This window comes from Eleutherodactylus coqui, chromosome 1, assembly GCF_035609145.1.
Source record: "Eleutherodactylus coqui strain aEleCoq1 chromosome 1, aEleCoq1.hap1, whole genome shotgun sequence".
NCBI classification, from domain to species: Eukaryota; Metazoa; Chordata; class Amphibia; order Anura; family Eleutherodactylidae; genus Eleutherodactylus; species Eleutherodactylus coqui.
Genome location: NC_089837.1, coordinates 530,855,848 through 530,870,686, shown reverse-complemented (window position 1 = coordinate 530,870,686; position 14,839 = coordinate 530,855,848). Strand labels below are relative to the sequence as shown.

The following is a 14,839-nucleotide window of genomic DNA, read 5'->3' as shown; positions in this document are numbered from 1 at the left end:
CCGCCTCCGTTTCCGAGCGCAAAGCATCTGCCTTTATGCTTTGCAGGGAACTTCTCAAGATGCATAGCAGAGGAATGGTGACGCTAATGATTGCAGCATCGCCGCTCACCACCTGGGTAGACTGCTCAAAGTTTCCAAGGACCTGGCAGATGTCTGCCAACCAGGCCCACTCTTCTGTAAAGAATTGAGGAGGCTGACTCCCACTGCGCCCCCCATGTTGGAGTTGGTATTCCACTATAGCTCTACGCTGCTCATAGAGTCTGGCCAACATGTGGAGCGTAGAGTTCCACCGTGTGGGCACGTCGCACAGCAGTCGGTGCACTGGCAGATTAAAGCGATGTTGCAGGGTGTGCAGGGTGGCAGCGTCCGTGTGTGACTTGCAGAAATGTGCGCAGAGCCGGCGCACCTTTACGAGCAGGTATGACAAGTGGGGGTAGCTTTTCAGAAAGCGCTGAACCACCAAATTAAAGACGTGGGCCAGGCATGGCACGTGCGTGAGGCTGCCGAGCTGCAGAGCCGCCACCAGGTTACGGCCGTTGTCACACACGACCATGCCCGGTTGGAGGCTCAGCGGCGCAAGCCAGCGGTCGGTCTGCTCTGTCAGACCCTGCAGCAGTTCGTGGGCCGTGTGCCTCTTATCTCCTAAGCTGAGTAGTTTCAGCACGGCCTGCTGCCGCTTGCCCACCGCTGTGCTGCCACGCCGCGCGACACCGACTGCTGGCGACGTGCTGCTGCTGACACATCTTGATTGCAAGACAGAGGTTGTGGAGGAGGAGGAGGAGGAGGAAGGTGCTTTAGTGGAGGAAGCATACACCGCCGCAGATACTACCACCGAGCTGGGGCCCGCAATTCTGGTGGTGGGTAGGACGTGAGCGGTCCCAGGCTCTGACTCTGTCCCAGCCTCCACTAAATTCACGCAATGTGCCGTCAGGGAGATGTAGTGGCCCTGCCCGCCTGTGCTTGTCCACGTGTCCGTTGTTAAGTGGACCTTGGCAGTAACCGCGTTGGTGAGGGCGCGTACAATGTTGCGGGAGACGTGGTCGTGCAGGGCTGGGACGGCACATCGGGAAAAGTAGTGGCGACTGGGAACTGAGTAGCGCGGGGCCGCCACCGCCATCATACTTTTGAAGGACTCCGTTTCCACAACCCTATACGGCAGCATCTCAAGGCTGATAAATTTGGCTATGTGAACGGTTAACGCTTGAGCGTGCGGGTGCGTGGCGGCGTACTTGCGCTTGCGCTCCAACAGTTGCGCTAGCGACGGCTGGACGGTGCGCTGACAGACAGTGGATGGGGCCGAGGACAGCGGAGGTGAGGGTGTGGGTGCAGGCCAGGAGACGGTAGTGCCTGTGTCCTGAGAGGGGGGTTGGATCTCAGTGGCAGGTTGGGGCACAGGGGGAGAGGCAGCGGTGCAAACCGGAGGCGGTGAATGGCCTTCGTCCCACCTTGTGGGGTGCTTGGCCATCATATGTCTGCGCATGCTGGTGGTGGTGAGGCTGTTAGTGGTGGCTCCCCGGCTGATCTTGGCGCGACAAAGGTTGCACACCACTGTTCGTCGGTCGTCAGGTGTCTCTGTGAAAAACTGCCAGACCTTAGAGCACCTCGGCCTCTGCAGGGTGGCATGGCGCGAGGGTGCGCTTTGGGAAACAGTTGGTGGATTATTCGATCTGGCCCTGCCTCTACCCCTGGCCACCGCACTGCCTCTTGCAACCTGCCCTGCTGCTGCCCTTGCCTCCCCCTCTGAAGACCTGTCCTGAGTAGGCGTTGCACACCACGTGGGGTCAGTCACCTCATCGTCCTGCTGCTCTTCCTCAGAATCCTCTGTGCGCTCCTCCCTCGGACTTACTGCCCTCACTACTACCTGACTGCAAGACAACTGTGTCTCATCGTCATCGTCCTCCTCACCCAAAGAAAGGTCTTGAGACAGTTGCCGGAAGTCCCCAGCCTCATCCCCCGGACCCCGGGAACTTTCCAATGGTTGGGCATCAGTGACGATAAACTCCTCTGGTGGGAGAGGAACCACTGCTGCCCAATCTGAGCAGGGGCCCGAGAACAGTTCCTGGGAGTCTTCCCGCTCCTGAGCATGTGTCATTGTAGTGGAGTGAGGAGGCTGGGAGGAAGGAGGAGCAGCAGACAGAGGATTCGGATTTGCAGCAGTGGACGGCACAGAACTGTGGGTGGACGATATGTTGCTCGAAGCACTTTCTGCCATCCACGACAGGACCTGCTCACACTGCTCATTTTCTAATAAAGGTCTCCCGCGTGGACCCATTAATTGGGTGATGAATGTCGGGACGCCAGAAACGTGCCTCTCTCCTAATCGCGCAGCAGTCGGCTGCGGTACACCTGGATCAGGAGTTCGGCCTGTTCCCACACCCTCACTTGGCCCTCCGCGTCCTCGGCCGCGTCCACGTCCTCTAGGCCTACCCCTACCCCTCAGCATGCTGTATTACCAGTGATTTGATTTCCCAGGCAGGAAATAAATTGGCGCAAGCCTGCAGGCCAAATATAATTTTTTCCCTTTTTTTTAAAGGAAAGGCCCACTGCGTCTATTCAATGAATAATAAGTTTAATAACTGTGTTGTGGCCCTGCAAATGTGTCACAGAACTGAAGTGTTGCAGAGTTATTAACTACAGCAGAGAAGGGATTTCCCAGGCAGGAAAGAAATTGGCGCAAGCCTGCAGTAAAACGTAGCTGGCTGCGTCTGATTTTTTGTTACGTTCTCCACGCAGCACACACGTACCCAGAGCCCTGAGGACTGTCAGAGGCAGGCCAAATATAATTTTTTCCCTTTTTTTTAAAAGGAAAGGCCCACTACGTCTATTCAATGAATAATAACTGTGTTGTGGCCCTGCCTACACGATTCTGTCCCTGTAGTATTAATGCTGGGTGCAATGCTCTGCACAGCCGATTTTGAGAAAAAAAAAAATGCAACACTGCTAACAGCAGCCTGCACAGTACTGCACACGGTTAAATGTGGCCCTAGAAAGGACCGTTGGGGTTCTTGAAGCCTACACTCACTCCTAGCACTCTCCCTGCCTAACCACCACTTCTGTCCCTAATGCAGGGCGCAATGCTCTGCACAGCCGATTTTGAAAAAAAAAAAAAAAAAGATACACTGCTAACAGCAGCCTGCACACACGTAGATGTGGCCCTAAGAAGGACCGTTGGGGTTCTTGAAGCCTACACTCACTACAAACACTCTCCCTACAGCACCTCCAACACAACTGCACTTTCCCTCAGCTAACTCACAAGGCATCTGTGGTGAGCCGCGGGAGGGGCCGATTTTTATACTCGGGTGACATCTGATCTCCCCAGCCACTCACAGCAGGGGGGTGGTATAGGGCTGGAACGTTGCAGGAGGAAGTTGTAATGCCTTCCCTGTCTTTCAATTGGCCAGAAAAGCGCGCTAACGTCTCAGAGATGAAAGTGAAAGTAACCCGAACATCGCGTGGTACTCGTTACGAGTAACGAGCATCCCGAACACGCTAATATTCGCCCAAACATCAAGCTTGGACGAGTATGTTCGCTCATCTCTAACCATAATACTAGAAGTCCGGTGAGCGGCTTTCTACAGTAAAGTCACCACAGAAGACAAGAGCGACTGCTGTCTGGATAGAAGATAATCTTGGGGTCCTCTTTCTTATGTCCTTAATGTGATGTCTTTGCAGGAAAGTTGTGGTGGAACGCGGAGTGGACTCGGAGCGCCCCCATCAGTGACTGGTAAGAGCCTTTCATAAATCCTGTGCATTACAGACTGAGTTTCCTTAGAACGTTTTACCTGCTCTTCAATGGTGGAGATGCCATACCAGCGAGGTCAGAGGGTAAAAATGGTCATCTGTATAAACAGGGGCAGACATCCCCTATAACTTCTGGTACTTGGCCCTCATCTCCTAATTTTTCTGAGGTATTGGAATTCTTATATCAATCTCCATCCAGTGTTGACGTCCATGGCACTTGGTCCTGGGCTTTAATCTCGGCAGACAGTAAAAATACGGTGCGCGTTTAACCCCTTAACACTACAGGACAGACAGTCACGTCCTGCAGGTTCGGGATATGTATGGAAGAGGATGGCGGGTCGATCCCCCTCCATACAATGCTGGTGCCGGCTGGTTCTTACGGCCCGCAATAGCTCTGATAAGCAGCATCGCTGTTAAGCCTTTAAATGCCCCGATCGATGGTCGGGGGTCCCGCATTTCTTCCCGCAATGAGATTGCGTGTTGCCATGGCATCCAAGGACCTTCTTAAAGCCCCTAGGGCTGCCATTGCAGATTTCCCATCAAGCCATGTCTGTGCCGTGACTTCATAGCCTGCTTGTCAGATCATGGTAAAATGTAATACTATGGTATTGCACCATACTGCAGGAGCGATCAAATAATCACAAATTATCATCCCCTATGGACTAAAAAAGCTGTAAAATTTAGTTTAAAATGTTTTATTATTTTAAAAAAGTAATAAAGGTTAACCCCCCCCCCCTCCTTTTGCCATAATTAAAGAGAAAAATCAAAATAATAAAACTGAAGATCTCATTTAGTATCGCTGCGTCCGTAAGTCCAATCTATCACAATAATGCGTTATCTACCCCGCACGGTGACCGTCGTCGGAAGAAAAAAGAAAGAACGCCAGAATTGCACTTTTTTGGTCATCCCGTCTCCAAGAAAAAAATGTAATAAAAAGACGTAAGTACTCAGAAATTGTACCAATAAAAACGGCAGGACGTCCCGCAAAAATGATCCCTCGCAAAACTGTCGACGGAAAATTTAAAAAGTTATTGCAGTCAGAAAATAATTCAAAAAAATTACATATCTTTGGAAAAACTAGAAGTAGTACAGCAAAAAGCCCCTATATAAATTGGGTATGGTAGTGATCGTAACGGCCCATAGAATGAATGTATCAGGTCATGTTTGTTGCATTGTGTACGCCATAGAAACAAGACTCTATACTTCGTTATTGCCTGCAGCGATCAGCTTGGACCTCATTACTGCGCTGGTGCCACCAGCCGTGACTGCAGCCTGTTTCTATGCTACGCTCCTGTTATGACCTTCAGGTATTGCGCCTCGGCCCAGAGCAGCATCAGCAGCCGCATTACTGGGTCTAGGGTGAAAACCGGGGTTCCCGAGGTGCTGCCTCCAGAAATAGTCCAAAGTCATACCAGTATGTGGCTGTTTGTGAGAAGCCCAGTGAAGTTTCCTCCACACTTGTTTATCTCGGCCAGAAGTCTCTGACCGTCGGCCAGTATGCTATATGGTTCTGCACGCTGGTGCTGAATCAGACTGGAACGTTCAGGCACTCCAGGCTGCATTCTGTGAAAGGCTTCACAGCAAAAGTAACCCCTTAATGACACAGGACATAAATGTATGCCCCGCACATTCTGGGTCTGTATGGGGATCGGGAGCCGATATTTATTATATTTATATCTCGTACGGCTGATTACGTGTGAGTGACACGTCTTTATCTGAGACTTTTGTGTGTAACTACTATATATTCCAGCGTATAAGACGACCCCCCAACTGTCGCCTTATACACCTGGGATAGAGTATACCAAAAAAAATAAAAAATCAGTACTCGCCTCCCCCGGCGTTCTGCAGCGCTTCTGCAGGCTGTCGCTCCCTCCTTGTCTCCGACAGAGCATTGCTTTCTGGATGCGGGTTTTGAAATCCCCGCCTCTAGAAAGCTAATGCTGTGATTGGCTAACTCACGCACTTTCAGCCAATCACAGCCATTCAATGACATCATTGAATGGCTGTGATTGGCTGACGCCACGTGGTGTCAGCCAATCACAGCTATTCAATGTTCAATGACTGTGATTGGCTGACGCCCCGCATACGGCGTAGATACCGGCTGGTCTTCTCTGATCTCCAATGGTGGAGATGCACACGGCGAAGATACCGGCTGGTCTTCTCTAATCTCCAATGGTGGAGATGCACATGGTGTAGATACCTGCTGGTCTTCTTTGATCTCCAATGGTGAAGATGTATATGACATAGATACTGGCTGGTCTTCTCTGATCTCCAATGGTGGAGATGTATACGGCGTAGATACCAGCTGGTCTTCTCTGATCTCCAATGACGGAGATGTATATGGCGTAGATACCGGCTGGTCTTCTCTGATCTCCAATGGTGGAGATGCATACGGCGTAGATACCGGCTGGTCTTCTCTGATCTCCAATGGTGGAGATGCACACGGCGAAGATACCGGCTGGTCTTCTCTGATCTCTAATGGTGGAGATGTATACGATGTAGATACCTGCTGGTCTTCTCTGATCTCCTCGTTCAGTGAGTTGGATCAGGTGGTCTCTACATGTTGTACTATAAGACTGGAGGAATAGTATTTCAACCGCCGTACAGATATAATTATAATCACAGAAGAGATTGGAGGAGAAAAGCACATTCAGAGTGAAGCTTCCTGAAACCAGAAGAGACTTTCCCGTATGAACTTACACTTTAGTCTGTAGGGTCTTATCCTCTGGTACGTGTCCATCATGTCATTGTCTATAGGAGGTATTGGAGTTCTTCTACCAATCTCCATCCAGTGTTCACATCCATGCGGTGTGAGATAACAATATGAACCAGACCGGAAAAACAAAAGAGAAAGACAATATCTTCTAGAGCAACAATACAGAGAACATCATTGGTTATCGACTGGCAGAGAATAAATGTATTGAATGAAATGACCAGGACTAGAGGGTGGAGCATCTCCTACCATGTATAGAAGTAATTAAGGTTCCAAATGCTCATTCACCGTATAAGGACCTCAATTCTCAGCTTTAATCTCCACCAGTAGTAAAAATGATGGAGCGGGATTGAAGCTCCTGCAATCTTGGAGGGCCAGGCTAAGTGATTGGCTGTCAGCGACAGCTGAGGTCTCTAAGGAGAAGTAAGAACTGTTTTTTAACTTCAATAAGAGGCCAAGCCTTTTGTATGCTTCTGCAAAGATGTTTAAAGTAGCTTGTAGATCATCTTCTGAATGAGCACAGACTACATTATCATCAACATATTGGAGGTTGTTGTAATATTGGTTTTGACTTTTAGTCTGTTAATTTACCATCTGTCGGATAGATGATTGGCACGCCAGTGGGAAGCTTCCCATCAACAAGGTGCAGTATCATAGCTATAAAGATGGAAAATAACGTTGGGGCAATAACACAACCCTGTTTGACATCTGACTCCACCTTAAATGGGTCATTTTGGGAGCCACTGCTGTCCGAGACCGTTGTCATCTTGCCATCATGGAGGAGCTGCAGGATGTTCCCAAATTTATCAGGGTATCTGATTTTTGGGGGGGATGGTCCAAAGAGCATTACGATTCACTTTGTCTAATGCATTTGCGAGGTCAATGAAAGCCATGCACAGTGGTTGCTTTTTTCCCTGCATTTTCCTTGGAGCTGTTGTGCCATGAAGATCATATACACTGTTCCTCTGGTGGAAGCCATTCTGGGATTCCGGGAGGAGGTCTTCTGAAATTGCCCATGTGCCCATGTGCCAGTCTGTGACTAGGGAATTCCAGATTTCAAAGTCCTGCCCCCGTCACCACTCGCTGATCGATATGGGACTTTTTCCTTTACTCGGAAAATGCATGTGCGTGAATTTGATTTATGTGTGGAGATCAGTGCACACCGGATCAACACACAGTCTTCACAGAATCACCAAAAAGCATTTTTAATGACAGGGCAACAAAGGGAGCCATTTTTAATGATGGGTTGACTATGATGGAGCCTTTTGTAATGATTGGGCAATAAGGGGAAGCATTATTCCTAATGAGGGCATAAAAGGGGGACATTGTTGCTACTAGGGCCCTTGAGATGCGAAGCTGTTACTACTTGGCTCAATAACAGGTGGTACTATTACTATATGGGCCACTGGAATTACGGAGGTAAAATCATGCAACTTTTTCGGTAGGGGTGTCCCGCTGTAAACATTTTTTTCCAAGTAGTTACTCAAGCTTGAAAACTGGAGCAGTCTTTGCTGTACTCAAGCAACAAGTGGTGTCTTTATTATAGATCCGAGGAACATCAAGAAATGTCTTCTGAAAAAGGAATTCAGGGTGGAGACCCTCAAGTCTGTAATATCAATTCTAAACAAAGGAGACCTCATCGCCAAAGTAGAGTTAAGAGATGCCTACCTGCATGTGCCCATCCACAGATCTTACAAGAAGTTCCTAAGAGTTCCCCACTTCGAGAATGGTCAAATTTGCCATCTATAGTGTAGAGCCTTGCTTCTCGGCTTATCCTTGCCACCTCAAGTGTTCAAAAAGCTTTTGGATGTCCTGGCATTTTATTTTTTAATCGGGAATTTTTATCATTTTATAGTTAGATGACTGGTTCCTCAAGGTGCCCTGTTGGGCACTTCTTCTGAGTCACATTCAGAAGACTGACAGTGGTCATCAACAGCACAGTTTCCTGATAAATCAGAACTGGCTACAACAACTTTATTGAAGTTCCTGAGTTTTCACCTGTGAAGTTGATCCTGCCCCAAGAGAAGAGACTCCAGATTAAGTCTTAAGAGTTCTGGAGTTTCTAACATCTGCAATAGAAGTGGTTCACTGGGCAAAGGTCCATATCAGACCATTCCAGTTGTCGCTCCTCAGGGTTTGGGACAAAAACTCATTCCATCTGGATCGCCAGATCCTTTTTCCAGTTCACAGAAGAAACCCTTTGAAATGGTGGCTTTTGGAAGGCAATCTTTCCGAGTGGAAGATCCCTTGCTACCCAGGAAACATATCATTCTAACCACATATGCTAACCACATTTATATGTTACAGGAGGGAGAAGAGAGAGGAAGACATGATAGAAATCATTATACGAGGGGCTGCTGATAAGTCTTTGGCTTTACTCAGAAAGAAACGAGATAGGAAGATGAAACTTTCCATTTCTTCCACATCCTCCCCACTGATGCCAACACACTTCTTACATCGGGATCCAAAGTTCTGTAAGCCTTGCAAAAAGAAGGATTTTGGTTGTGTCTCAAACCAGTCTTCTGCAGCAGCCATGGCATCAGAAATGGTGTGAAATTTTGTACCCTTGAGGTTTTTCTACAGGTTTGGAAACAGATGATAGTCAGAGGGAGCTAGATCTGGTGAATAAGGTGGGTGGTCAACCAGCGGGAAGCCTAGCTCCACCAGTTTTGCTGTGGTCGCTTGTGCAGTGTGAGCGGAGGCATTGTCTTGCAGGAACCAGATTCCTTTGGACAGCTTGCCGCGCCTTTTGGCCTTCAGAACTGCCTTCAATTGGTCCAAAAGTTCAATTTAATACCTTGAATTGATGGTGGAACCATTTTGAAGGTCGTCCACTAGCAGCAGCCCTCCTTATCCCAGAACATAGATGCCATCACCTTAGTGGCTGAGAACCACTGGGCCTCCACGCTTCTGACTGCTCCTTGGTTTCAGGGTCATACAAATAAATCCAGGTCTCATCCATAGTGACTGGTCCATCCAGGAAGTTCTCATCAGTCCAGAAATGCTGACAAATGGACTGGGAAGTTGTCACTCGATGCTTTTCTTATCTGTTCTCAAACATTTGGGGACCCACTTTGCAGATGGCTTCTTCATGGATAATGACCCAAACACGTTCACCAGAAATCCCCATGATGTCGGCTATTCCTGCAGCTTACCGATTCTCCAGTATGAGGTTGTGCGCAGCATCGGCGATCTCCGGAACAACAACCTCTCTCGGTCGTCCAGGACGTTCCTCATCATTGGGGATGAAGGGGCTCTTTTTAAATTTGGCAACCCAGGTATTAACTGTAGAATATGAAGGGCATTGATCCCCCAATGTCTGCGACATATCACCATCAATTTCCTTCACCGACTTTATCACTCCTCTGCTCTCATTTGCTGTGAATATCGTCTTAGACTCCGCCATTTTGTTTTCCCGCGTGCCGAGATCACTCTTGCCATAAGCTACACACACATATATTAGACACATAAGGCTTTCATGTGATGTAACATTCGTTACCATAGAAACAAAAAATGAACACAAAGCCAAAGACTTATCAGCGCCCCTTGTATATGTTACAGGAAGAGAGAAGGGAGAGGAGGACATTATAGAAACCTTTATATATGTTACAGGAGGAGAGAAGGGAGAGGGGGACATGATGGAAACCTTTATATATGTTACAGGAGGAGAGAAGGGAGAGGAGGACATGATGGAAACCTTTATATATGTTACAGGAGGAGAGAAGGGAGAGGAGGACATGATGGAAACCTTTATATATGTTACAGGAAGAGAGAGAAGAGAGAAGGGAGAGGGGGACATGATGGAAACCTTTATATATGTTACAGGAGGAGAGAAGGGAGAGGAGGACATGATGGAAGCCTTTATATATGATGCGGGTATAAATAAAGTTCAGAAGGGCAGATGACAATAAAGACAGCGCCTAGGGATGACTTAGATGGTAATCCTTAGGAGTGGTATTCCCCAGATCCTCACATAATCCACCTAGGTGGAGAGCCGCATACAAAGGGAACCAACCCCCCCCCCCCTTCACATGGATGGGGGTAAAACAATAAGAAGACGTTCAATTAAAATAATGCGCTCAAACTAAAAGGTCCGGAGAGTCTGGTTTCTACTCCCTCAGAGGGGGGTAGATCCAAGGGCCACTGTTACGGCACTCTGCCCCCCGAGCGCCAGGTGGGGTGCCCTGAACTTCCCGCACCCCACTGTCCCTGCCTACTTGCCTCGGCCCTGGCTAACCCCAGGCGGACAACTGGGCGGCGGTCCCTGCTCTGGCTAGGGACCTGGCGACTACCTAGATGGAACTAACTAACGCGGCACAGGGTGCCGACAGAAGAGGCAGATGGAAATGACCAACAGGACTACAAAGCAAAGCAAGGCTGGAGATGGAAGCTGACAGGCAAACTAGAAGGAGACTGACTAGCAACTAGTACTGACTGAGACAGGCTGACTAGATGCAAGCAGAACCAATAACTGGCCGTGAGCTCAGGTCACTGCCAGCCTTATAAACGAAAGACTCCGCCCAGGGGCAGAGATTGGGAGGAGCCAGCTCCCCCACTACTGCACAAGAGAGGTGGAGGAGTGCGGGCGGTGCCCTACGGGCGGAAACGCCCACGCCGCCACACACCAGCTGCTCCACGTCGCCGGGAGAGCCCCGACGTCAGGGCTCCAGGACGCCGGAGCCGACGCCGGGGTGGCGCGCACTGACCGCGGGACCCTGCGCCACCCTGCATGGTAACAGCCACTCTTTCACAAGTATACAGGAAAGAGTGGCCCTGCAGGGGAAGGCCCTAACATGCAACATGCAACGCGTTTCGGCAGTGTCTGTTGGAACGCATGCGTGCGTTCCAAGACCAGGGTGTCAGGGTAGTGATGTAATCCTCGTCACGCGTCTCGTGACCTGTACCTCCACCCTCATCCATCTTGAAGTGCTGCAGCTTTATTGTCCTAAACAATTCTATATTGGTCGGGTTAGCCGCTATTCATGCTTATGTATTACATGCCAGATGCAAGGCGGCTCCACTGGAATATATTATTACATATAGCAATAATAATAAATAGCATTCTAAGACCCAAATGGGAAACGGTAAAACTCTGATGCCTGATATGTGCCCGTCCTATAAAGTGTAATGAATCGAAGTATCTAAATCAATGGATTGGATGGGGTGGATCGCACATCTCATGCCTCATGTGGGGACTTTACCTACATACACATCTAGAGTGGATTTACAGTTGGTGACTATTTATATTGGTCATGACTAGAGATGAGCGAGTACCAAAATGCTCGGGTGCTTGTTATTAGAGTCGAGCTTTTCGTAATATTCGAGAGCTCTATTCGAGTAAAGAACCCCATTAAAGTCAATTTCTGTATTGGATCCACCGGGTGCCGAGCGGTTTGTTTTTTCTCTCTCTTTCTCTCTCTCTCTGTGTCTCTCTCTTTCTCTCTCTCTCTCTCTCTCTCTCTGTGTCTCTCTCTTTCTCTCTCTTTCTCTCTCTGTGTCTCTGTCTTTCTCTCTCTTTCTCTCTCTCTGTCTCTGTCTCTTTCTCTCTCTCTCTTTCTCTCTCTCTCTCGGGCTGGGGAAGGATAAAAAACAAGGGACATGGTGATTTTAAATTTTCTCAAGTACCTCATTAAGTCCGGATGGTGTTAGTGGGTTAAACCTCTAGATCCGATACGGCGCCCGTGCTTTGAGGCCGGAGAATGATCTAGGGTGTACTTGCTCTAAGGGACGACCTTCCAATGATTGATGTTACAACCCTGTTTATGGTGTCTTGATACTCTGTGCTTGTTTGAGCGCATCATTTTAATTGAACGTCTTTCTGAAGTTCAGAAGGGAAATGTGTTTATTAGGAAGCTAAACCCAAGAGCCCAGGGTCACAATCTGTGATTGCGTCCGATCTTTGCAACCAGTGTCATAAAATATTACATTACTGAAGGAGTGGTAGGTGCTCGGAACAACCTACCAGCAGTTGTGGTTAGAAAATGAATATCAAGGGAATCTAAACCTGGGAGGTACTGTTGTATCCTAATGCCACCGGATGGTAGGGGTTTGACAGGGCTTAGATGGTGGAACGCCCCTGTAACACCTCTAGCTGACCCAGCACAGCTCAGAGGCTGAGAGCAGCCTGGAAGCACTTTGTGCTAGGATGGAGGGTTAGGGGTAGTTTACTAGTTAGGCTTACATTAGTAGCTGTAATTTGTTCCATGTGAGCCGGCCGGTATTAACATGGAAGCATTTACACCTAATAATGTAAAACTAACCCCAACCCTCCATCCCAGCCAAAAGTCATTGGACGCTGCAAGGAGCTTGGTACTCATGTCCCCAGCATTAAAAAACCAAGTCCCCCGTCACTGGCTGAACCTTGCCAGCTGTGTTTCCTGCTGTCACAAATGCTCTACCTGGTCCTCTGCCGCCAGCAGGACTTTGCCTCCCAGCTCACCTATGAGGAAACACATATTCCACAGCACCGGGGTTACTCACCGCAGACGGCGGGGAACATTTTCTGAAGCCCAGCAGAAGACACAGCAGCAGAGGGGTGAGCCAATCAGACACTGGGGGCGTGACCTTGCTGTCAAGCTCCCTAACACTTAGCTACACCCACCACATCTGGTGGCGTCAAGATACAACAGTACCATCCTGGGAGTAGCAGGGGGCCTTTTCTGTCGTCTTTCTCATATGTTCCTGGGTGCGCCGGTTGTTTTACTTCATAATAACAGATACATTTGTGTAGGAATTGTTGAGAAAAAGCTGGAGGGAATTTTTATGAAGATTGCCTGCAACGCTGTTTTATCTGTTTTTCTAGATGTATTGGGGAAATAAAGCAAAATAGTTGTAGAACTGATCATGGCCTTCAGTTACAGTAATAGAGACCTTATATCTAGGGATTCTATCATGCCGGTCTTTTCCACAGGACTGGCATTTAGTAAATGTTGGCCAATATTCAGTAAGTGAGCCTGGAAACTGTCAGTAAGTGTAATCTCCATTGTGGGGAAATGTTATCCGGGAGTGTCCAATAATAAAGCCTTACAACACGGCATCGGCGTGGAGTTATTATGTATCGGACCTGTCAGACTAATCCTATCAGCTACTATGAGGAGGTGATGTCCAGACTGGAAGTAAAAAGATGGAAACGTTCTTGCTGACCACCTTGCTCCCCATAGCACGATGCTCCAGCTCCGGCAGGGCTCTCCTCACGTGTTGTTACCATGTGGTGGTTGCTGATCCTCCCGGGGTGGTGGTGTGCGGGGTCCCGGCTTGTAGTCCAGCTGACGGGTGCACTAGTGCCTGGCCGGCAGGGTGCTGGTGGCGCGCACCTGTGAGTGCAGCTGTCATGCACGAGCTCCCTTTTGTTGCGTTCTGTTGGGAGTTGGCTTCTCCCTCTCTCCGCCCCTGGGCGGAGGCTTTTGTTTAAAGGTCGGGCAGAGACTGGCAGTTATTGGTTTCTCAGTGTGCTAGCTAGTCTGCCTCTGTTGGTCTCCTGCTTCTGTCATCTTGTCTGCTATACCTTGCTGTTATCCGCCAGGTTTCTCCATCTGCCTCAGTTCTGCTTAGTGTTGTTTGTGTTGGTTATTTACATCTGCCCATCCTGTCAGTATTCTACCCTTCCATCAGGTACGCCAGCACCCCTTCTTGGTCCCTAGTGAGATTAGGGGTAGTGGGTGAGATCTAGGGCACCCGGGCTGGCGTATGAAGGGTAGTATACCGTAACACGTGTGCAGCTTCACCGCCCAGTCCCGAGCGGTAGTAGGCAAATAGAACAGATCAGGAGGGAAGATGAAGCTGATGATGATGAGGAGAGGTATACCTCGCTTTATTAAGAGCGTGCCTCTACATGGCAAGCCTAAAACCAACTAGGACGCGTTTCAGTCACCGTCAGAACCTTGGTCACCTCGATGTTACAATGAGCGTCACTTCCTTAAAGGGGTTGTCCCGCGAAAAAAAGTGGGGTTAAGTACTTCTGTATGGCCATATTAATGCACTTTGTAATGTACATTGTGCATTAATTATGAGCCATACAGAAGTTATTCACTTACCTGCTCCGTTGCTGGCGTCCTCGTCTCCATGGTGCCGTCTAATCTTCAGCGTCTAATCGCCCGATTAGACGCGCTTGCGCAGTCCGGTCTTCTCCCTTCTGAATGGGGCCGCTCGTGCCGGAGAGCTGCTCCTCGTAGCTCCGCCCCGTCACTTGTGCCGATTCCAGCCAATCAGGAGGCTGGAATCGTCAACGGACCGCACAGAGCCCACGGTGCACCATGGGAGAAGACCCGCAGTGCATCGTGGGTGAAGATCCCGGCGGCCATCTTACTAAGGTAAGATCGGGTGCATCGGGTTTGTCTCGCGCCGAACAAATCTGGAGGGAAGATGAAGCTGATGATGATGAGGAGA

The 14,839-nt window shown here is 49.1% G+C and overlaps 2 protein-coding genes across 2 annotated transcripts in view; one reads left to right on the top strand and one right to left on the bottom strand.

The window, feature by feature from the left end:
* Window positions 1-14,839, bottom strand: part of LOC136590885 (zinc finger protein 157-like) — a 261,800-nt gene that overhangs the window by 83,199 nt on the left and 163,762 nt on the right. The gene's annotated exons all lie outside the window — the stretch shown is intronic.
* The window catches only part of LOC136590872 (zinc finger protein 420-like), a 49,314-nt gene that overhangs the window by 29,244 nt on the left and 5,231 nt on the right, over window positions 1-14,839 (top strand). Inside the window, exon 10 of the mRNA XM_066588404.1 lies at window positions 3,673-3,724. Coding sequence (XP_066444501.1) covers window positions 3,673-3,724 — 52 coding nt within the window. The remainder of the gene's footprint in view (window positions 1-3,672; window positions 3,725-14,839) is intronic.